General features: G+C 42.7%; 1 protein-coding gene across 3 annotated transcripts in view; it reads right to left on the bottom strand.

Annotated features, from left to right (window-relative positions):
• The window catches only part of LOC138818342 (protein FAM124A-like), a 61,431-nt gene extending 37,931 nt beyond the window's left edge, over nt 1–23,500 (bottom strand). For all 3 annotated transcript variants that reach the window (XR_011369071.1, XM_070009343.1, XM_070009342.1), the window contains exons 1-2: nt 23,338–23,500; nt 13,149–13,180 (exon numbers count right to left, since the gene is read on the bottom strand). Coding sequence is in view for 2 of the 3 variants with exons in the window: in XM_070009343.1 (XP_069865444.1) it covers nt 13,149–13,180; nt 23,338–23,411 (106 nt within the window). In the remaining variant the exon portion in view is untranslated. The remainder of the gene's footprint in view (nt 1–13,148; nt 13,181–23,337) is intronic.
• Nucleotides 23,501–24,006: the final 506 nt, after the last annotated feature.

Raw genomic sequence — 24,006 nt, forward strand, 5'->3', positions numbered from 1 at the left:
CATTTTTTCACTATTTTACTTAACTTTTTAAATTTTATTGTTGAGATGCTGTACAAAGGGCTACAGTTACTTTCGTAAGGTAGTGAGTACATTTTTTGTGGAACTTGGTACCCTCTCCCTCATTTTTTTCCCACTTTCCTTCCCCTGCAGCCCCCACCCAGTTGTAAAGATAATTTTCAACATATTGTTTTGTTATTTTAAAACCAGTTATTTGAACCTCTGAACTAATGAGAAAATTGTAGGCACTCTCCTTACCATTAAAAAAAACCCTTCATGGGGCTGGGAAGTTGGCTCAGTGGTAGAGCACTTGCCTTGCATGCCTGAGGCCCTGGGTTTGATTCCTCAGCACCACATAAGCAAAAAGAAAAAAGCTGGAAGTGGTGCTGTGGCTCAAGTGGTAGAGCGCTAGCCTTGAGCTGAAGAGCTGAGGGACAGTGCCCAGGCCCAGAGTTCAGGCCCCACGACCAGATTTCCCCCCCCCCCCAAAAAAAAAAAACCCTTCATTTATCTTAGCTTTGTTTGTAACTTCATAATCTCCACCAGGTCCTTCATATCTCTCTCTGTACATATATATATATATATATATATATATATATGATATATCTATATCTATATATATCATATATATATACTGTAGGCTGTATTCACAATACAGATAAAAGAGTTTGCCTCCCCAGCCAGAATGCACAGAACTTTGCTATAATGGAAGATTTGACATTGGCTGAAATAGTTAAGCTGCAGCTCTCTTTTCATTGACAGAGGAGAACAATAAAGAATCATTCTGATCCCTAAGCCCTTTCAAGCTTTTGTGAGAAAGATGCTTTTGTTATCACTGCAATTACTTTTATACTCTCAATTTTTTATCTCCTATTGCAGAAACAGTATCAGGAGCCTGATATTTGCCCCCATTTCTGAGCTCATTACCAAACCAGGTCATTGTTAAGAAAGAAATAATATAGAAAGTAAGGCAGATATTTTAGATATAATGTATTTTTTTCTGCTTAGAAATAGGTCATTCATTTCACTTTAAATGTATTTCTCAGCTTCATGCAGATTCATCATCCTGAAACTTGCCCTGTGGTGGGAAGAAAGAAGAAAGGAAACAAGCCAGACACCAACCTGAAAGCTGTGACAAGACACTTGAAATTCTGACACAGCTCGACACCTATCCTGAGATAGAACCAGGAGATTGGTAAGCTGTCTGAAGAGGTCTAAGTGTAGCTAAATATGTGTAAATATACTTAGCATAGTTGTGTAAGTCTAAGAACTACAACAATTGTGGAAGCTTATGAGCAGATAACACAGGTGAGAGGCACATTAGCATGTATGCTTAATGATATTTTCTGAGATGCCTTTTGTATAAAAATTCCAGAGCTGAGCTAAGTGTAGTGGTATGGACTTGTAATCCCAACTATTCAGGAGGCAAAAACAGATCTCCAGGGCCATTCTTGCTATTCTTGAAATAGCAAGATGCTATCTCAAAAACAAAATAAAACTAAAGAGCTAGGAGTTTAGTTCAAGTGGTATGATGCTTGCCTCGTAACCTCAAGGCCCTGACTTCATTCCTCAATAACCAAAACCCAATCAATCAATCAGTTTATCCATCCAGTGTTTGAAAAGACTAACTTCACACCAAATCCTTCTTTCTGCTTAGTGCTTTCTAAACCACATTATGCGCTTATTGTAATTTTCATTGGTAGCAAAGGCATCCTCAGTAAGTTAAGATCTCAATAAAACCTTGTGGATTTGGAGACACCATGGTAGAGATTAGAAACAACAGGCCTAAAATTAATATTCCTCTTGTTTAAGAGAAAAAAGATAAAACTACCCCAAGCAAAAAAAAAAAAAAAAAAAAAAAAAAAGACAACAGAGGAAGATGTTAGCTAAAACCAATCCCATGGACTCATTAATTGGAGACCTTCAGGCTGAAGTCTGACACTAGAGCTAGGACGAGGACTCTCACTGTTACAGCAGTGAAGATTTTAAAAGATAAATTATTTTGGCAGGATGTTCAGGAATATGATGAAGAGTGATGAGCTATTACATATTTTCTGAGAAGATACACTAAGTATATGCTAATAAAATGCATCCAGACCACAGCAGGGGAATCAGTGAGATAAAATCCTGCACTGGCATTGGCCACAGCTGCACTAGAGATGTGGGAAATGGAGCTTTGGGATTTTTTTTTTTTTTTGCCTAAAATTCAATGTTCCACTGAATATTCTATTCAAACACTTTGTCTAGTTGAATAATGACGTGGACACATTCCCTGACCTTGTTTCCAAGTATCCTTAGAAAATATGTGCTTTGAGTCTATTTGCAGAGAAAGCTCTTGCTGCAAGCTCAAATTAGAGACAGGTATTTTGTCCAAGGCCTCTTAGATGATATGGAGCCATAAATAACATCTCCTAACTCGCATTTCAGTGCTCTGACCTTTATACTTGGGGGCTCATCGCCCTAAAGTACCCAGTCTTGCTAGTGTCCCTGAAGAGTAAAGAAGATATACAGTTGTCTTGTCCTTTGGGAACTTCACATCTATTGAGAAAGGGAGATGTTCACACCATAGCAGATAAGAAAAACACCAAAGGGAAGTGATAAGTTCCAAATGACATGTAGGCTGGAATGCAGAGCCATTCACTAGGTTTCTTTCCCATACTTTTCCTACTGCCTTGTGTTTCTCATCCACCTACAGAGTCCCAGTTGTTCATTGCTTCAGTGACAACAGTCCAGTAATTACATTTGTGCTTTATTGTAGAAATGGGTACTTGTGGAGGCATAAGCCAATGGCATTCCCCAAAGCATGACGGCTCACTAGGAAAGCTCTGGCTTCTCCCTCTAGGTAATATCTGTGACCCTCAATACCCTCAAGCTTCAGGCAATAACCAATTAATTATAAAATCACAGAAAAAGCTCATTTCTCTCACCCAGTAAGAAAGACTTCTTACAACTATTCTTGTCATAAAAAAAGAAAACTAGTCTTCCGAACACAGGTTGAGCAGCTCAATCTCACTACCTTTACAAGCCAATAATAATGTCAGATGATGTTAGGATGAGATAAAAATAAAAGAGGGAGTGAGAACAGATGGAACATTCCATCTTTTCCATAACTGGTGTGTTGTACATAGCAGTGATTTAATACATGTTTAGGAAGAAGAAAGGGTAGGTCAATTCTGAATTTTGGGCAGCCCTGAGAGATGACAACCTGGCTTTTTGTACAACACTCTCCCCAATACTTCCAATCCATTATCCTATCAGACAATAAAGCCTGCTGTATGGATACTGAATAGATAGGAACTTGCCTATTGGGGTGAAAAATACTTTCCATAAAGCCTGTGTATAGCACTGAAAGCTTTGTTATGGCCATTACTGCTGCCTTAGATTGGAAGGGAGAGAAGTCAATACCACTGTTCACAACAGGAACAATTTTGTTCATTGTAGATATATACATACACACATATATCCTATATATTCCTTATATATGCCTTTAAAAATGGATAAAAGGATATGTATAAATCCTTTTCTTTACATGAGATTGTAGTTTTATGAGACCCTTGTATGTTTATCCACTTTGGTGAAAGAGTGACATGGGGGCTGGGAAGATGGCTCAGTGGTAGAGCGCTTGCCTTGCATGCCTGAGGCCCTGGGTTCGATTCCTCAGCACCACATAAGCAAAATGAAAATAGCTGGAAGTGGCGCTGTGGCTCAAGTGGTAGAGCTCTAGCCTTGAGCTGAAGAGCTGAGGGACAGCGCCCAGGACCAGAGTTCAGGCCCCACGACCTGACCCAAAAAAAAAAAAAAAAGAAGAGTGACATGGAACCTTCTATAGCATGGCCACTGGGATCAGTAGCTTCACAAGACTTTTTTTGGCCCAGCAATCTCACTGGAAGGTATTCATTCTAATAAGGTAAGATGTACACAACGACTTACAGCCAGGATGTTCTTGGTAATAGTGTTTATAATACTGAAAGCTTGAATTAAAAACTATAGGACCTACTTCAAGGCACTGAAAAAAAAAGTATGGTGTAGAAATACAAAATGTAGATACTCAAATTGCTGTAGAAGTATGTCTCTTGATTCATAAAAAAAGGTGTTTATAATATAGTTAATGAGAAACTTAACTCTAAAATGTATGTGATGCCGTTTTTGGGACTAGTAAATATATCTATAGAAATATAGATATTCAGGAGAAAATCTACACAGGGAGACACATAAGCATAAATAATAGTTCTTTCTGGCTGGAAGGATTCTAGGTTTTTACTGTATCTGTTTGAAAATTCGTAGTTGCTGACTATAATGACCATGTATTATTTGTGTAATAAAGTACTGTAAAGTTGAGGAAAACACCAGGGAAATGAAGAGTAGCAAATGGTGCTGGCGGATTCTCACTTCTGTTGCCTCTCTTAGGTAGACCCTGGTAGACCAGATGTTTCTGAGGTGGTACTTCACCTTCTCAGGGAAAATATAGTTAAGAAAATCTGATTCTATCTTTCCTACATATCCTGGGTAGAAATGAATACCCTCTGTATATTCAATTGAAACTAATCTTTGAACCAGAATGACTATAGCATATTTTTTTTTGTTTGGAAATGGATGTCAGTGTAGCAAACATCACGGGAACGGTCAGTGTGGCATATTGTCCTCATCCTCTGATTTCTTGATGTGTATCTTTGGTTATTGTTTGTTCTTTCTATCAACTGTCAAACAGTAATATTATCTAGCCTTTCAGGCTCCCATGAAGAGAATACATAGATACCATACCATCAAATAACAGGTTAAGTGCACCAATACTTTCAGCTCAGTTGCTTTGTTCATCTCAGAGGTTTCATTTGCGACCCCCTTGACCCTACAAATAATGTTGTCCCCTGCTTGTCAAAAAAACCTAAGACATATTTCATGTTTAAAGTAATAGGGTGGGCCAGGCACTGGTGGCTCACACCTATAAACCTAGCAACTTAGGAGGCTGAGATCTGAGGACCACAGTTCAAACTAGCCCTCACAAGAAAGTTCATGAGACACTTACTCCAATGAACCTCTGGAAAACTAGAAGTGAAGCTGTGGCTCAGAGTAGTAGAGTGTCAGGTCCTTGAGCAAAAGAGCTCAGGGACAGCACTCAGATCCTGAGTTTAAGCCCAATGACCCCAAAATAAAATAAAATACAAAAGCCAGAATGGATGCTGACATGTTTGCCCAGCACCCAGCCACTCAGGAAGAGCCCTGCCCAAGGCTGCAAAGCCCTTCCAGCGTTGTATCAGCTCCCCTCCACCCTCCTCTGAGAACATTTCTGCCTATAAACATTAATATAGTGCAAGAACGTGGGGTGACATGTCATAAAAATGGAAACAGTTCTTATTTAGGCATCATCTGCTGGAAGATGGCAGGAGGACTGTAGAATGGTAGAGTAGAATTTGATTTTGGTACCTGGTATTGTATATTCATTTATTAGAATTAGGGAAGTGAAGGGGAACAATAGAATGGTGAGACAAAGGACAAGGGGGAACCAATGCAACAGCGATATACACAAGATAATATGTTGGAAATGATCTGTACAACTTGGGGGTGAGGAGAAGGGGGGAGGGAAAGTAGGAGAAAAATGAGGGAAGGGGTAACTAATTACTTATGTAACTGTAACCTCTCTGTACATCACCTTGACAATAAAAACAAAACATACAACATTATGAGTTTACTCTATTTAGAAATAAATATATCATCTCCACAATGCTTTGATTTGTCTTATATCAGCTGTGGGTTATGACAGTATATCAGACAGCATCATTAGGAATGTTATTAAGCCCTTTGGAAACTGAGGACATTGGAAATTAATTAAATCAGTGTGTGCCTGAAAGAAGATATTCAGGTTTCACCATCAACTTTATCTAAATGGCTGTGTCTTATTTAGAAAACATTGATAACTTTTTTTCTGATGCTTTTACTGCAGTAGGGATGAGTAGCAAGGGGTCTGAACAGGTGACATTTGAGTCCTTCTGCAAGCTTGTGCCATGGCCACTCTAAGCTAATCATAGAATGCAGCAAATTTAATGGCTAAAACTGTTCTCCACAAGGATTAGTGACTAGGTTCGAGTTTTGCCTAGATCCCAGTCTAAAAGAATATTTGCTCTGAGAATCATGGTGTAGAATGTTGTATACATAAGAAGAAAATAAAGTCTGTAATACTTGGAGATAGACTGAATCTACTATAATGGCCTTCTACCACATCTTCCAAAATAGTAATCTTCCTTTTTGGGGAAACATGATTGAAAATAAAAGCTCTAAAAGGATCAAAATCTGACAATATGTTAGCCTCTTCCCTAATAAAAAACAGGAAGAAATAATAAATACTTCATTATAACAAGTCTGTGTGTACAGCACTTAGATGATGTGGAGACACAGAACACATGTGTTGAAATATTCTCCACTACAGAATGTACTCATGTCTTCTTGGCGTTCTGCTTTCCAATTGCCCTCACTTGCTCAGAATTAAATCACAGTGAACTCATCTTTTTCTTCAATGTGCTGAGGGGTTACACAAATGTGGCCAATTCTAAAAACAAAACATGATGCTTTGGTGTCCTGCAATTGCAACGAAGAGTTGAAACCACTGAGAAACTAAAGAAAGAGAATAGAATTTAGGTTGAAAGACTGAAGAAAAGACATCCTTAGGAAGGGATGAAGTGTCTTTCTAGGCATAGCAACAGAGCTTGGAAAGCCCTAGGGTGGCATTAGACCTGAGACACAGCCTTATAATCAGTTAGGATACCTAGGTTTTCTTGGCCCTTTGCTTCCAATGAGAATGTGTGCATAGGTCCAGACATTTTCTCAGACACATAAGCCTACTGAGGGTTGACCTCAGGGAAAGTCACAGACATAGTCACACAAAATCTGAGGAACAGAACTCCATTAGACCTATGGTCTGTGGAAACACTGTGAATAGCAAAGCTACCTGAGTCTTTAGAAGGACAAACAAAGCAAGAAGTTGGGGGGGGGGGAGAAACTGAGGAAAACACAAAGGCAAAAAAGAATCTGAAGCCCAGGTAGGCTGAAGAACAAATGCAGAGACATTTTTTTAGACTCTGTGCCAAATGTTCTATTCAGAATGAGATGGGCAAGGGCCATTCCTCCCTAATGTCTGCAGATACAGAACAAGGTGTCAGGGCACTGCCCAGAGTTGGGAGATACCCTGTGGGTCACTTCTACCATCTCTGGTCACTTGTGCTTGGAGAAGCAAGAAGGGAAGGGACACAAAACTGCCAGACATCCTGCTGCAAAATGTCAAGAAAGAGTTTATCACAATCCTGAGTTTCGAGGTGGAACAGTTTTAGGATGGAAATTAGAAGGGTCATGTGAACTGCCGTGGTGGAGAGAACTCTTTTGGCGACTCCCTACTGGCATTATTCTGGGGCTAAATATCTTTAAGATGTGTCACACATTCCTAAAAATAGAACTGTTATGCTTCCAACGTCTTCTAAAAAGTAACTCCAAGTGTGATTATAATCTTTATTTAAATAGAAATACTCAATCACACAGGCTGGGAATTTCATTAGTATTACGTGGCACACTTGATTCCCCCCCCCCTCCTCTGGCATAATTATTGTTTTTCTCTTTTCACTGTTTATAAAATTGTCCCTTTCTCTTGAAATCACTTAAGATAGGAAACTATGCATACTGGCGTGATGATCTTCTCACTAGATTTCTGGAAAGACAACTTGAAAATTTGAGAGTATGAATGAAATTCGTTTTCCCTAGGAAACATCAGTGACTTCTTGAGTGATATCCGAAGGGCTACAATGTGCTGAGCCCTTTAGAAAGTGTAAAGGCAAATCTTGCCTTCCCTGGCCATTTCCAAAAGACAGTGAGCCAGGTGCAATGGGAAAAATCCACCCATGCCAAACCAAACTATCCATCAAAGATGTCCCTCAGCTACCAACACCACTGGAGTTGGATAAAGACACAGAACAGTCCGTGGAAATACAACTCCAAGATATTTGAGGTCAAAACCCAAAGGTTACCACCCGACCATCTTCACATTCTCCCCAGCACCAGGGAGGTGTTTCTTTGAGTGGAGGGGTATAAAAGCAGACATTTCCTCTCATTCCAGCCTCTCACCAGCTCCACCTGTCATGTAGCTCCCAGTGTAGAAACTCAAGTGGATTCTGAACAGTTCTTGCTTAGGGATTAACACTAGAGCCACAAAGAGGACACCCAGTTCTCTAGCCTTTCATTCTGGTCTAAGAGGAACAAAGAGAAAGGCACAGGATCCTCCTTCCTCCCGTCTTCATTTTCCTTTTAGAAGAACTTCTAAAACATTCACATCAAAGGTTGTTAAAGGCTAGCCTGTTGAAGTGCCTCATCCTTAGGGGAGAAAACTGAGGCTCATGGAGAGTGTTATGGCTGTCTCTTGAGGAACAAACTACAGGGTTCATATGTGAGAGATCTGTGGGGTGTGGACCCCCACAGCTGAGGCCCTCCACCATGCTGGCTCCACAGAGGATACTACCCAGTCCATGAGACAAGGAAAGCAATTTGGCCACTAAACCCATCAGAACAAATAACTCTCCTACCTCCTTCTCTCTACTCAGCTTCTTGGTACCACTTGCTAATTTGTGGGGAATGCAATTTTAATAAACAAGTTGGAGTATATTTTTACTTGTCACAGTGTGATCAAAACTATGTTTCAAATGCTTCAAACTGGGCACTGGTGACTCACACCTGTAATCCTAGCTATTCAGGAGGCTAAGATCTGTGGATCGAAGCCAGCATGGGCAGAAAAGTCTTGAGACTTTTGCCTCTAATTAACCAGAAAAAACCTAAAGTAGAGGAGTGGTAGAGTGTCAGCTTTGAGCAAAAAGCCAAGACAGAGTGTGAGGCCCTGAGTTCAAGCCTTAGTAACAGCACAAGCGTGCATGCATGCATCCCCCCACCACCCCCCACACATACAAATACGCATATCTTCAGACTCTCGGATTTTTTTTTCCTTTTCAGAAAATATACTCTATTATCTTTTCCTGCCTGCTCAGAGGACCTCTACAGCAGATGGGATTTCTTTTTGCCTGAGGGTCGGGCCAAGAATTGGGAGCAGAGGCTGACCAGGCATCATGAGGAGGCAGGAATAGTTCAAGCCCATTAGCATCCACTCTCTTCATCAACCTTATCACCAAAAATGGATTTGTGGTATAGGTAGTCAAAGAAAGCAACATTGTCTGGACCTCTATAGAGAAACAGGACCAAGATCTGGCCCAAAGGGATGAAAGAAAAAACTGGATAACATCTTTGAGAAAATCTTTAAAAAGTGATTGTTTCAGTTGGGCACTTGTAATCAGCTTGTAATCCGAGCTACTTGAGAGGCTGAGAATGGGAGTATCATAGCTCAAGAAGAGACTGGACAGAACAGTTAGTGAGACTCCTCAAACCGTAGCTGGGTGCAATAATGCCCCTGTCATCCCAAGCTATGTGGGAGGCTGAGAAGAGAAGAGTCCCCAAGATTCTGTGTTCACAGAGGGAAGTTGGTCATGGTGTCAAGCACCTGTGAGCCTAGTAACAGACAACAGGAAACCTAAAGTAGGTAGACTGTATCTCAGGTACATACTGAATGAGAAGCAAGACCCTGTCCAAAAAATAATTAGTGAAAAGTAAGGCTAGAGGTGTGGCTCAGTAGTATTGTGATAGTTTAGCAAGTATAAAGCCCTGAGTTCAAGTCCCCTGTGTCACCCAAATAAACAAACAAATAAAAGTTTCCTTCTGACCTCCCTTTTTCTTGCTTACTGATATAGAAGTCCCAAACTGAGACTGGAACAGTAGAATAACTGGAGGAATTTGTACATAAAGATTCAAACTCCTTCCTTGAGTCTTTTTCCTTTTTTACTTCTACCATTAAAAAAAAGTCTGCTTGTTTAATCACTATTTGTAGTTAAACATATTTCCTAACTGCAAACACACACACACACACACACACACACACACACACACACACACACACACACACACACTCACTCACTCACTCTACATGGTCACCCAGAGGGCCCATCATTGAGGAGTAAGAATAAATTTCAGGAGTTGTAACCACAGAATACTTCAAGTGGAAAACAGAGCAGTAACACAGCATCAATCCAGCTGCACTGAGACAAATTCCAACTTAGAGGCTGCAATTAAAAGAACAGAAAAGACAACATCCCAAACCAAATTACGAGTTTTGTTGCCTGGAGAGGTGTTTTGTTGTGACCCAGAGGACTGATTTGAGAGCTATACAAATTGAGCAAAGAGTATTTTAGGAAAAAAATCATTCTTGAAGGAACGTAGCCTCCGGGCCATACTGAGTGGAATGAAAATGGAGGCCCAGAGTGGGAAAGTTCAAGAGGCTCACTCTGTTTTCCAATCTCATGGGCCTCAGGGAAGAAGAGCAAGCCATGGGAGCTCTTTCCTCACTATCACTAATGGTTCCTAATAATGAAGAGGGCAATATTGGGCCTCTAGTTGGCTGAGAGGATCAGAAATTGCTCAGTGCAGTCAAACTAATAACTTAATATAATTGGACACTAAATTACAATGCTAGATACACAGCCTCCCCCACAGCCTCTAATTGCCAAGGAAAATCAAGCTGGAACTTCAATAAATAGAATAATCCAATTAAGTATCTCTCCTATTGGGAACTATTTAGAATCGAGGGTTTAACAGGATAGTGAGATAGGGCAGAAGAGACCAGTATTAACTAACTCAAGAAAATTAAGGCTCTTATTGTAAGACTTTTTTTTATTGTTAAATGTGTTCAATCTATCTAAATGGCTGAGTCTTGATGTCATGATTTGAACCACCATAAATTTTTCTTCTACATGTGCTATCATTGCTCACAAATTCTTTTACTTGTATTTTAAACTAAATATAAGCACCTTTTGTGTTCAAAATGTCTTCAAAAACAAACCCAAAGACCAATGGAATAGAATAGAAGATCCAGAAATAAAACCACATGCCTACAGTCAGCCAATATTTGACAAAGGAGCCAAAGACATACAGTGGAAGAAACACAGCCTCTTCAACTGCTGGGAAAACTGGGCGGCCACATGCAGAAAACTAAAAGTGGACTCCAGCCTATCACCATGCACCAACATCAACTCAAAATGGATTAAAGACCTTAACATCAAATCTGAATCTCTGAAACTACTTCAGGACAGAGTAGGAGAGACACTTGAACTAATAGGCACAGGCAGGAACTTCCTGAACAGAGTCCCAGGGTTACAACAAATTGGAGAGAGACTCGACAAATGGGACTGCCTTAAAATAAAAACGTTGTGCACAGCTAAAGCTATAGCAACCAAGCTAGAAAGACAACCAACTAATTGGGAAAAAATATTTACCAGCAATATATCAGACAAGGGGTTAACATTCAGTATATACAGGGAACTCAAGAAACTAATCCCTCTCAAACCTAACAAACCAATTACTAAATGGGCAAGGGAACTAAAGAGAGACTTCTCAGAAGAAGAGATAAAAATGACAAAGAAACACATGAGGAAATGTTCACCATCCCCAGTTGTGAAGGAAATGCAAATAAAGACAACCCTGAAATACCACCTTACCCTAGTCAGAATGGCCCACATCCTCAAGTCAGCCAATGACAAATGATGGAGGGGATGAGGAGAAAGAGGAACCCTATTACACTGCTGGTGGGAATGTACACTTATACAACCACTTTGGAAAGCAGTCTGGAGGGTCCTCAGAAAGCTAAATACAGACCTCCCATATGACCCAGTCATACCACTTCTAGGCATCTATCCTGAACAACACTTGCACCTCCATGTTTATTGCAACACTGTTCATAATAGCTAGGATATGGAAACAACCCAGATGTCCTACCACAGATGAATGGATCCAAAAATTGTGGTATCTATACACAATGGAATATTATGCAGCCATTAGAAAGGACAAAATAATGGCATTTGCAGGGAAATGGATGGAGCTAGAAGAAATCATGTTGAGCAAGGTAAGCCAAGAGCAAAGAGATAAACGGCACATGGTCTCCCTGATAAGGTGATATGACAAATTAACAAGACTTAAGAAACAAAGAACTTCCACTCATCTGGTTGAACCACTACTAAATAACCCTATGCAGCTGATCACGTGTATGGTATATATGTGCACACCGGAGGGAAACCAGGAGGATGACACAGAACTAGAGGGAATCAGGGAAAAACATACAACAGCAGGACCCATCAGCTGCACTAGACATTGATCAAAATGAACTAAGCAACTCAATGGCAGCAATGGGAGGGAGGGAACAAGTGGGAAAGAAGGAACAGCTGATGCTATGCAAAACAGAAGAAATGTACATATCACCCAATGTGGAAGAAATAACTGTATTGCAAAGCTCATAGAACCCATAAATGTTAGAGACTGCGATAGACAATTTGCCCCATGAAAGTTAGAATGTATTTGTGACTTTAACTAAGCATCACTATCCCAAAATACTGTGAAATTTGGGAAATTATGTAATCACTTAATCAGAATAAAGAATTTGAAAAACAAACAAACAACGCCCCCCCAAAATCCTAGTCATCTTTTTACCATATGGAATGATCACCTAGAAGCCAGAAATTGAACTACCGAAAAATGGACTGATAAAAATGCCTACCATTCCTTTTAACTACCTTTAGGTAGAGAGATGATAGATAAACTGCCCAATTACAACTTAGCGTGGACTGTTAAATATACATTTTTGAGGGGTTTGGTTGGAAATGGCTAGTCCTTCTATTTGCCTGTAAAGGCAACAGTTGAGGGAAGAAATTTGCCATGAGTTAAGTTGGAGCAACCCCATCATAGCAAGAACTGGGCACCAAGCTTTCTGTTAGTCTGCAGACAGCATTGGACAGGCATTGTTCTGCAAATGAGTTAGTGGGATTCCTGAAGGTGTTTCTGGAAGCATCTGGAAGCAGCTGATAAAGCTCAGGGCACATCCTTCAGGCTAAATCTTACCAGGAAAAGAGTGATATATCTGGCATAGAAATCAAAGTACAATCAACTTCTACCCTGTAGAGCTTCCTGTATCACACTCTTTGGCCAGAACCCCTCTGGTGATTTCTACTGACTACTAAAGCATGTGCTACAAAGATGGCCTCCCAGAACTGACTGAAGCCAATGTGGAAGGATATTTGAAAGGTACTTACTGCTAGTTGAGGACAAGTGGCTGTAGTCAGACCTGAAATAAAAGATGGTAGTGTCAGAAGGATTATACATCAATTTTTCTTTATTCAAATGATTCAGTCAAGCTATAAGTTTAGTGAGTAGTGAGTTGAATTTAAAGCACAAAGAAATAGTACCAACTAAAAATTATAGTGTGAAGGCTTGTTTTATGTTTGTTTGTTTATGTTTTTTGTTTGAATTGCAACAACAAAAATTTCCAAGACATTGTAGAATGGGCATCCTTCACATGGGACTGTGAATCCTGCTGGGAATCTGGAAAACCTTCTAAATATGCTGGTAAAGTATCCAATGATTATTCACTTTTCTGAGGAGAAAGGGCCAAGAATTCAATGACATCTCGACTCCCTAGAAGGTTTAAGCCCATGCCAATGAGAATCCTTCAAGTTTCACAGGGCACTTGGGGAAAGTTTCCTGCTGATACAGCTGAAGATCCCAGCCTGTGGGGGGTGGGGGAGACCCTGGGTCCTTTAGTGCATCCCCATGTCAGGTACAGCTGACCAGTGGGACCTAAAGGCACTAGCCTCTTCCCTTGCCTTCAGTTCTACTATGAAGAAATCCTGCTGGGCTTAAGAGTAACAAGATATGGGCTGTGATGGGCAACATGGAGAGGGCTCCCGTGAAATGACCCCATGTGGATTTTAGGCTGAAGTCAGCTGTTGGCACTCAACTGCTCTGATACTCCGGGCCAAGGACCTGCCCAGCATAATCTCTGCTAAGTTCCTGCCCTCTGAGCCTGGCCATTAAGACTTCCCCTTCTGGCAGAGTTTGGTGTAGAAGTGATTTATTTTCTCCCCCTGGGTCTCCAAAGTCATTCTCGGCAGGAAATTAATCACTTAGGCATGTAGGGATTTATTCCGCTCTGGTAGTTAGGGAATGCAGTTATGCAAATAAACTGCTTAATTATGTTTAATTTTTATAGATATACACTCCTTAGACTCAAGTTGCCTTTCTTGAATCATCCAATTTTCACTCCATTGAGCTCCTTACCACATTAAAAAGTACATTCAGAACAAAACAAAACAAACAACAACAACAAAAAACCCCACAAGTGTCTCATACTAGCTAAAACAATCTATAGCACACAGAGCAAATGATACTTTGATGCACTAGTAGAGGAACAAAATGGAAGAAAACCAGCAGGTGGTTTTCTCTTTCTCAAATGAAATATGTTAGTAGCCTTAGAACTCCTTAATTTTAAAACTGGGAAGAGAAACAATCACCATATCCCTTTGCATATCCCTTTATAGATTAGAAGCTTCATTTGCATCCATCTAACTGAATTTTTATTTTTACTAGTTGAGAAGCAAAAGTGATATCATTGGAAAGGACCAGGAGGTGAGGAATGGTAAGGGTTCTCACTCAGTACACAGGATGGGCATCCAGGAAGGAGCTAGAAAGTAGGATGGGCTGGCCAGGGAGTGGTACCCCCGCCAGCTGGCAGAGAAGAAAGCCTCAAGCATCAGTAACATTCTGAAGCCCAGGATTTCAGCACCCAACCCTGGCACATAAAATTCTTTCTGGAACCAGACCAAGGATAACTAAACTTTGGTTCAACACTTAGAAATGTAACTATATAAATGCCCAACAAACATCCACTGTGGTGAATGTAACAGCAACACGATTCCATTACAATATGATCATCTTGAAATGGCCAGACTTTCAAGAGATTACCCAACCATCCAAATAAAACATATAATAAGAATGTGTAATGTTACTATTTCTCTTAGGTTAAAAATGTGTAAGTCTTTTCAGCTAGGACTTTCCAAATCCTCCAGAAGCAGATGGGATTCACACATGCAGGCATTTGAAAGCTCCACATAAGATGGAGATGTACGCAGAATGAAATGTACACTGGAAACATAGTTTAAAAATCCTGAAGTGCAATGTAGTATTTTAGGGTAGGTGCTAACATAATTAATGCTTTTCTCTCCCCACCCCCCAATCCAAATCCCCTAAACCTCTTGAGATTAAAGGCACTGCCTGCTTGGTCCTTCCAAATGATCAGTCTTCAAAAGTCACTCCAGTCTCCTCTGAATTCCTTTTCCATTCAGCATCCAATCTTGACAACACACAAATCTGATTATGTGTCCCTCTGGATGAAATTCAAGCTTGCTAGCTAAAATACAAACTCCTCTCTTGATGACTGATATCTATGGCCTGCTCTGCAGCCCAGCCTCCAGCCTTGTTTGACACAGAGACAGAACTCCAACAGGAAGATGAGTCACCTGCACATTGTCCCCAGCATCTGGTCCTGAGTTTATGTAATTTGCACACAGTTGCCATAATGACAAGAGATCTAATTCCTAACTGTTCTTTTCATGGTACACCATCTCAATGTATGGCTCCAGAAATTGGTAATTATATGAAGTGATGTGCCACGATTCATTCAACCACTTCCATTGTGTGCACTGTATGTGTTCCTGATTGCTCACTGTTACAAAGTGCATGGGAATGAGATAGTTGCACATACAGTTTTACATCTGCTTTCTTGTCCTTAGAAAAATTACCAGGAGTGATAATACAGGATGAAGAGAAATATGCCACTTTTATACTTCTTAAAAATACTCCAAACAAGCTGGTAGTGAGCTTGCTCTTAGCTACTCAGGAGGCTGAGGATTGTAGTTTGAAGCCAGCCTGGAAGGAAATTCCATGACATTATCTCCAATAATAATAATTTAAAAACACAAAAAAACTACTCAATTAAGGTAAAATGGTTTGTGGTTCCTTGGAAATGCCATGTTCTTTGTATTCTCCATCACAATGTAGCTCAGTGTAGTTCAGAGGTCTTTGTGTTCACACTTTAAAACTAGCTAAATGACCTCATCTTTCAAGCTTGAATTTATTTTTGTTTTTAATTTTATTTTATACAGTGTGTAGCTAATTCCCTATTCTCTACATTTAGACGTATACACAATATAAATCTGTCAATTCTGTAAGTAATTCTTATAATTATGATGTAACTCTTTCCTTCCCTAAAAATTCAAAACAAAACAAAAAAACCCCAAAACAACAACAAAAAGACCTACCCAGGAAAATCCAGAAGTGGTTCTATGGTTCATAGTGGTAGAGTACTAGCTGCAAAAGAAGTTCAAGGACAGTGTCTAGGCCCTGAGTTCAAGCCCCAAGTCTAGCAAATATATATATATATATATATACACACACACACACACACACACACACACACACACACACACACACACACACACACATATGTATATTCTAAACAATCACCAAAGATTATCTACTGAAAACGTTACCAGTGATAGACAAACTGTGAAGTTTAAACAATTGTGTCTGCACAAATACCTTTAAGAACCATTAGCTATTTCAGAGAACAATCAGATATTGATCAGGGTTTTCTGAGGGAGTTTGTATTCATAGCCTTTTTAGGGTCACAAGAAATGGCAGCTGGGTACCTGCCTCATGATTTCTACTTATTGGCCTTGTCTCATACAAATTTACCTGGTGGGCTCTTCATATGACATTCAAGCCTGCCAAAATAAAGCATAAATGGAAAGGTAAATTTATTAATTTTTTAAATGCAAGAACCTTTTAATTAAGCATGCAGATGAGCAGTATAAGGATTTTCTATTCTCACTCATCTGGCACACACAAAGACACATTTGCAGATATTGTATTTATTTATATTTATGTCAATAGTCAAAAGTTAGATGTAGCCCTTTGATTATATTTTTTATATTATATATAAAGTCATTCTGTAAATAGAACTGTTAACCCCTTTTAGTGGTTACTGTCTTGCCAATTTATACATACACTCATTATATAAACTGAAAGTCTTTTGAAATTCTCTTTTCTGGGAACTGTCGCATTTATGTCAAATTGATGTTAATGTTTCTGCATCAGCCCTGATCTGTCAACTCCGGGAATTCAGGGTGCACTGGCTCCACATTGAGAATGAGTTAAATACAGTGACAGTAGAACATCTTAACTTCTAAGACTTCCCGATCCCTGCACCACACCCCCTAGCCTCCCCACCCCCTGCCCTTCTTTTTGTTTCTTTTTCTTGTTGGTTGTCCTGGTGCTCTACCACTTTGAGCCACAGTGCCACTTCAGGTTTTCTGGTGGTTAGTTGGAGAGAAGAGTCTCACGGACTATTCTGCCCAGGCTGGCTTTGAATTGCCATCCTTAGCTCTCAGTCTCCTGAGTAACGACTGGATCCCACTTTCTTTTTCAACTTTACAAAACTGTCCCTTTAAAATTTATTCCTCCTTTTCTCTCTCATCCCCTAGCTTAAACTCTCAGCCCATAACTTTTTTTTCCATCTTTGAAGTCACAGAGAAGTACTGGTTTAAGGCTACCCAAGGTCACAAGAAATGGCCTGACCCCCGCTATGAGTTGGAAGCTCTGTGGCAGTTGACACAGGAAGCAGTCCATGAATGAGGGCTGAGACACTGATGAAGTCATTCTGTCAGGTCTGGTCATGTGGGAAAATGCAGCTGAGAGGCCAAATCTTGGAGAGTCACTAATGAAACAGGCATGGCAAGGTCTTGACTTTTGTTCAGATTGACAAGGACTTGCCAGCCTTCTATTAAGGGGTTCTGTTTCTTAAGCTAGGTCACCACTGGCAGCTGCTGACTTGCCAGCTTCTTCCATCTGAAAGCACAGAAAAGCAGGAAGCTTGCCTTCAGTAGATTGGGAAAATGGTAGTTTCAAAATAACACTCACTGTCATCATACAACACTCCCTGATTCTTAGCCTAGGCCAGGCAGCAAAGACAGTGTTTCAAGCAAAATAAATGCCTAAACAGAAAACAAAAGGCAAGTAAGCTGAGAGCTGGCTCACAACTGTAACTAGCAACTCAGCAGACTGAGTTCTGAGGATCACAGCTCATTGTCTGCCTGGGATGACAAATCCAAGAGACTCTTATCTCCAATTAACTAGCAAAAGGCCAGAAATGGAGGTGTAGCTCCAAGGGTCAGTGGTAGAGCATCCCTTGAGCAAAAACAAAACAAAACCAACCAACCAACAAACAAAAAACCAAGAGGCCAAAGATTTGAGTTCAAGCCCCAGTACGGCATAGAAAAACAACAAAAGGTAATTAGTACAGAGCAAACAGCTTTGTCTTGGGCATGGGGTTGGTGGGAAAGCCACTGGGTAGGATACATGCTGGAGCCTCAGCCTTCAATTCAGGCTACTAAGGAGCCATGTGCATGTTTTTCCTATCCATAACATAGTAATGAGTATAATAAAGGTTTGCTCTGTGGTATGCTGTGTAATCTGAATGCTGAGCCAATTATTTAAGGCATCTACCAGGATGAATATAATGAACACATGAAGTTGAGGTCCCTATTTGTACTACATAAAACTCTGTTTATCAAGTCCAGTGCTCTTTCTAACAAGACTAAAGGTCTGATAAGAAATAATAAAAGACAGAAAGTTCATTATGCCAGACACTATTCTAGGAACTGTAAACACACACCAAATCCTCACAATGACTCTGGGAGAGCGGTACTATCAACATCTCCACCAGAGGGGGAAACTGAGGCCATAGAGAGGTGCAGTAACCAGCTCACAATTCCTTAGCAGAGGAACTGCAATTTGAATGCAGGCAGGCAGGCAGGCTGGCTTTATAATGTAACTTTCTAGGTGACCAGCATAGCCTGCCCACTGATAGTGAGAGACATGAACTTTTTCAGAACTGCCCCTTGCATCTGGCAGATAATAGGATTGGCAATCAGCTTATGCTGCTATTTTGTTCACAATGGTCCCCTCTACCCGTCCTTCATGATCCTCAGTGCCAACCCCCTCTCTCTGGTTTTCTCTGCCTGATTTGAGATGTTGAACACTACTGTAGGAAAATAATTAGCAAGGTAGACTGATTCCTGCCTCCATAATGCACAGATAATCAATGGTTCCATCTCTTCCAAAAGCTGACACCACACCAGGTCATCTAGCTTGCCTTTCTCCTTTTTCTTTTTTCTTTCTCTTTTCTTTTTTTTTGGGGGGGGGGGGGTCCGGTCGTGGGGCCTGAACTTTGGGCCTGGGTGCTGTCCCTCAGCTCTTCAGCTCAAGGCTAGTGCTCTACCACTTGAGCCACAGCGCCACTTCTGGCTTTTTTCTTTTTGCTTATGTGGTTCTGAGGAATCGAACCCAGGGCCTCAGGCATGCAAGGCAAGCGCTCTACCACTGAGCCACCTTCCCAGCCCCCCTTTTGCTTTTTTCTTGGTGTAGGTATGCTGAGGTTTAAACACAGGGCTTTATACTTGCTAGGCAGTTGTTCAAATGCTTGAGACATATTTTTGAGATAGGGTCTTGCTCCTAAAGCCATGATTCTTCTGTTTATACTAGGATTCCAGCTTCTCACTGTAGTGGGATTACAAATGAGTGACACTATGTCCAGCTATGGGTCCAGAGGAGGTCTCATGAATGTTTTTGCCTGTCCTGATCTCAAATTACAATCCGCCTGATCTCTGCCTCCCAAGTAGCTATGATTAATTACAGGTGCATGTGGGCCACCAGCACATGGCCTCTATTCCCTTCTATAGAATCTTTTCTATTAGCAACAATTGTCCAAATTTCCCCCCACTTCATTCTATCCTCTAACTAATGCCTTTCTGGGCTCCTTTCTTTTCCAGACAAATAATTCTGTTACTTCTTCCTCATCTTCTACGCCCTTCTGAGGCCATTCTAACCCTTCTGCCTCCCCCATCCCACTGACAGATATTCCATTGTCTCCAGTAATAAAATGGCAGTTCACAGCAGGACCTTATCTCAAAAACAAAAAACAAAACAAACAAGAACAAAAAACCAATCTGAATGTGATGGTATACTCCGGTAACCCCGGCTATACAAGAAGAAGACTAGGAAGATTATAGTACAAAGCTTGCCTGTGAAAAAGTGAGAAACTCTACCTGAAAAATAAACTACAAATGCAAATTCAAGGACTGGTAGTGTGGCCCAAAGGATAGATAGAGTGCTTGCGTAACCAATGAAAGGTACTTGAATTCAAAGTCCAGTACAAAACAAGCAAAAAAGAAAAGACATTTCCTATTCCTCATCTTAGTTTCTCAGTTGCACAGCCTATCTTTCCTTTCTTCCCACATCTCCTCTTTCTTAGGCTTCTTAACCATCCTCCTTGACCTGACATTTAAATGTGATGCTTTCTTAAGGCTGAGTGTGTCAATCAGCCAAGGAAACAGTAGATAGCATAGGTAAAGTGTTCACTAGGAGGCTCTATTGATTTCATCTCTCCCAGGGCTTCAGGTGCCTTGGTTAGGTAGCTAGTTCCAAAGGCAATGAGGTCATGCAGACCTCCTTCCTCACTGAGTTCCAGACAAAGCCCCACCATTTGCTGACTCACTGACTTCCCTTGGGTATCTCTCCAGACCTCAGATACCTGCTCAAAACTTAACATCGTATACTCTGATTGGGAAGGCACTATAGGTTCCTACTTTGAGATTCCAACAGGAAATAAACTCTCTACTCACAAAAATCCACAAAAAATGATTCCATGGACCCTAAAGTAAATATCACTGTCTCAGTGGATGGATGTATCATTGAGCTGGACCTTGGAAGAAGGTTAGCTTCACCTGGTGGACAGGCATGCCAGGTGGAAAGGTGCAGAGCTGGCAGAGAGCAGCAGCAAAACCTGCCAGATATATCCAGTTGTAGGAGGCAAAGAAGCACTTGTGGAGAAATAGCAAGAGAGAGAAAGAAGGAGTCCACAAGTCACATTAACTTGTGGTGCTAGATAGATGACAGTCATAAAAGTGTGCATGGGTGAGAGACATGATCAGATTTATGCTTTAAAAATAGTAACACCTGGCACCAGTGGCTCACGCTTATAATCCTAGCTACTCAAGGGGTTGAGATCTGAAGATCATGATTCAAAGCCAGCATGGTCAGGAAATTCTGTGAGATTCTTACCTCCAATTAGCTTCCCAAAATGCCAGAATTAGAGCTCATCTGGTAGAGTGTTGGCCTTGAGCACAAAGCTCAATGACAGTGCCTAGGCCCTGAGTTCAAGCCCTAGGACCTGCACGAAATATTAACAACAGTAACAAACATTTAGAGTGTTTTCTACATGATTTATACTCAACCTCTACGAGATGACATAAGAAATGTGGAACAGAAGCTGAGCACCGGTGGCTCACACTTTTCATTCTAATTACTCAGGAGGCTAAGATCTGAGGATTGAGGTTCAGAGCCAGCTCAGGAAGACAAATCCATGAGACTTTTATCCCCAATTGTCCAGCAAAAAGCAGGACGTCGAGGTTCAAATGGTAGAGTGCCAGCCATTAGCAAAGAAAAACGTAGCAAGAGCCTGAGGCCCTGAGTTCAAACTCCACTAAGTGGAATAGAGGAAGGAGGGGCAGAGAGAACTCTCGAGGAGTAAACAAATGATGAACAGCTTTTCTGAAAATTAAAACTTGAAGGATGTAATGAGCATACAGTGTAATTATTTTATTTAAAGGCATGCCATGTTTAACCTCTATTTTTAGCTTATGAGTGCTAGTGATGTAATAAGTCTTCACACAACTCTTATCAAAGCTACACAGTGTAGGGACATGCAGCAGACAAGCTGTGGGGCAGCTTGCTCAGTGACACCCTCCCCCCCAGCAATGGCAACTGTCGCCCTGATGCCTGGTTGCCTGGGGATGATGTCATCCTGGAGGTCAGGGCGGCCCCTCCCTTCTCCAAGGCAGAGCCCTTGAGAACCCCAGTTTTAGGGGAGCTCTTCAAGTTGAAGATGAATGGACTAGTGAGCCCTCTATTTAACCAACTATTTTTTTTAAATGGTTAATTTGGCTTTGTTGCTTCTGTTCATTGTTCATAGCCCAGCTGATCCGAGTGGGGGGTGGGAGAGGAAAAAGCAAAGTTCTTCCATTAAAGTTAACAAATGCTGGAGGTGTGTGTAGCTCAATTGCCAGGGTGTTTGTCTGGCATGCGTGGCACCTCGGGTTCTATCCTCAGTAGCATTAAAAAAATAAATTGATAAGTGTCACATATATAAAGTGCATGAAAAAGCAAAAGAAAGAAAAATAAACCCATAGTACGAGAGGTAACCGCATCATGAATACGCCAAAATTTGGAGACCAGAGAAAACCACTGAGGGGTGAACTGAAGTGTCACATACGGGGTGGTTGTGATGGCTGCCAGGAAGGGCCAGTTTGGAAGGCAAGGCGAGCTGCCGCCTTTCTGCAGGTCAGGTCAGAACCCTGGATCTATTCTGGGCCTGGACTGTTTTTCTGCCCCTTTACAAGGGAGCCCAAACCCAGAGATTAGCTTCAAACCTCCGAGGCCTCCCAGGCGTGGGGTTTTCTGTATCCTGGGCAGCTCCTGCTTCTCCTGCAGGGTGGACAGGAAAAGCCACCCCTTCCTCCGGCGCAGCCGGCATCCCGGCCGAGGTGCTGATTCTGCACCGGAAAATCCGTTAGCGATAGGGGCTGGGTGGAAGCGTGTGCAAGGACATTCATCTCTGTCAGGACACCCGGTCTTTTGTCCCACTCAGGAAAACCATGTTGTTGGCGAAGGACTAATTAGTCTCCATAGGTTTGAGCTAATTGTTTAAGTGTACCAAAGCGCACCGGGCATGGCACCCTCTTTGCATACACAGGGCCAGATCACACCCCGCAGGTGCCCAAGCGAGGCGGGTGGGGGGCGGGACAGGCGAGCGCCAGAGGACGGGAAGTTGGGCGGGAGCTGGCCCGGAGCCAAGACGGCTCGGCAGCGTGGATCAAGTCCCACCACGAAGCCGGGACGTGCCCGGAGCCGACTCTTCTCCGACTTCCAGAGACTCCCGGGTGTGGGACGGGCCCGCTCTCACCTCCCGGGCAGGGCTCCCGGAGAGACCCGGGGGAGGCCGGGGCAGGTGCAAGCGCATCTCTAGTCTCAGAGTGGTACCGAGGGGCACCGCCTGGGCCCGGCACTCGCACGAGGACGGAGGACAACAGGAGCCGCTGGGACCACGCGCAATCCCGGGTGCCAGCCCCCCTCCTCGCGAGGCGGGCATCCCTCCCATCTTTAGCCCCGGAACACGGGGATGTGCTCCGAGGCTGGGAGGGAGGGAGCCGCTGCCCAGCATCGGGGAGCCCCCCGGCGCCCCGACCCCAGCACGGCGGCTCCGCTCTAGGACTCGGAGGGAGTCCCCGCCCGTCGCCCAGCCCCGCACTGCCGGGCCCCGCGCCTCACCCTCCGGTCTCGGCGCCCGAGTCCACGCAGTCGTCCTCCTCGCCGCCGCCGCCGCCACCCGCCTTCGGGTCCATGACGCGCGTCCCGGCCGCGCTCCGCTCGCTCCGGACCGCCTGGCCCGGCCCTGCCCGGCCCTGCCTGGCTCGAGCTCCAGCCCGCCGGGCTCCGGCCCCGGCGCGCCTCGCAGCCGCGGATCCCGCAAACAACTCGGGCGCTCGCGGCCCGCCCCCTTCGCTGAGCCGCGCCGCGCCGCGCCCTCTCCTGGCCGCGCCCCTTGCCGCTCCTGGAGTGCGCGTGTGCACGGGGTGTGCGTGTGCACGCGGCTGTCGGCAAGCACAGCGCCGGCGGAGTGCACGGCGGAGGGGGGGCGCATGGGCTGGAGCTTGTGTGCACGAACGCATGCGCGCGCCCTCGTAGTTCGCCGGATTGTACACGTGGGAGGACGCAAGTATATATATGCACTTCGGTGGTGGATTTTCATTTGCACACACGCGTGTGTGCGTTCGCATGCAAAAGTTGCCCCTTTTCCCAGGACCCCACAGCAGGGATCACCCTGAGGGGTTTCCAGTCCTAGGAAAAACCCCACTCACACACCAGCAAGCGGAGTGGGACAATTTTGCTGGGGGCGAGGGCGGACCGGTGGGAACACCTAGGTGTTTTCTGGTAGTT

The sequence above is a fragment of the Dipodomys merriami genome, unplaced genomic scaffold (assembly GCF_024711535.1).
Source record: "Dipodomys merriami isolate MVZ:Mamm:240054 unplaced genomic scaffold, mDipMer1.0.p SCAF_738, whole genome shotgun sequence".
NCBI lineage: Eukaryota > Metazoa > Chordata > Mammalia > Rodentia > Heteromyidae > Dipodomys > Dipodomys merriami.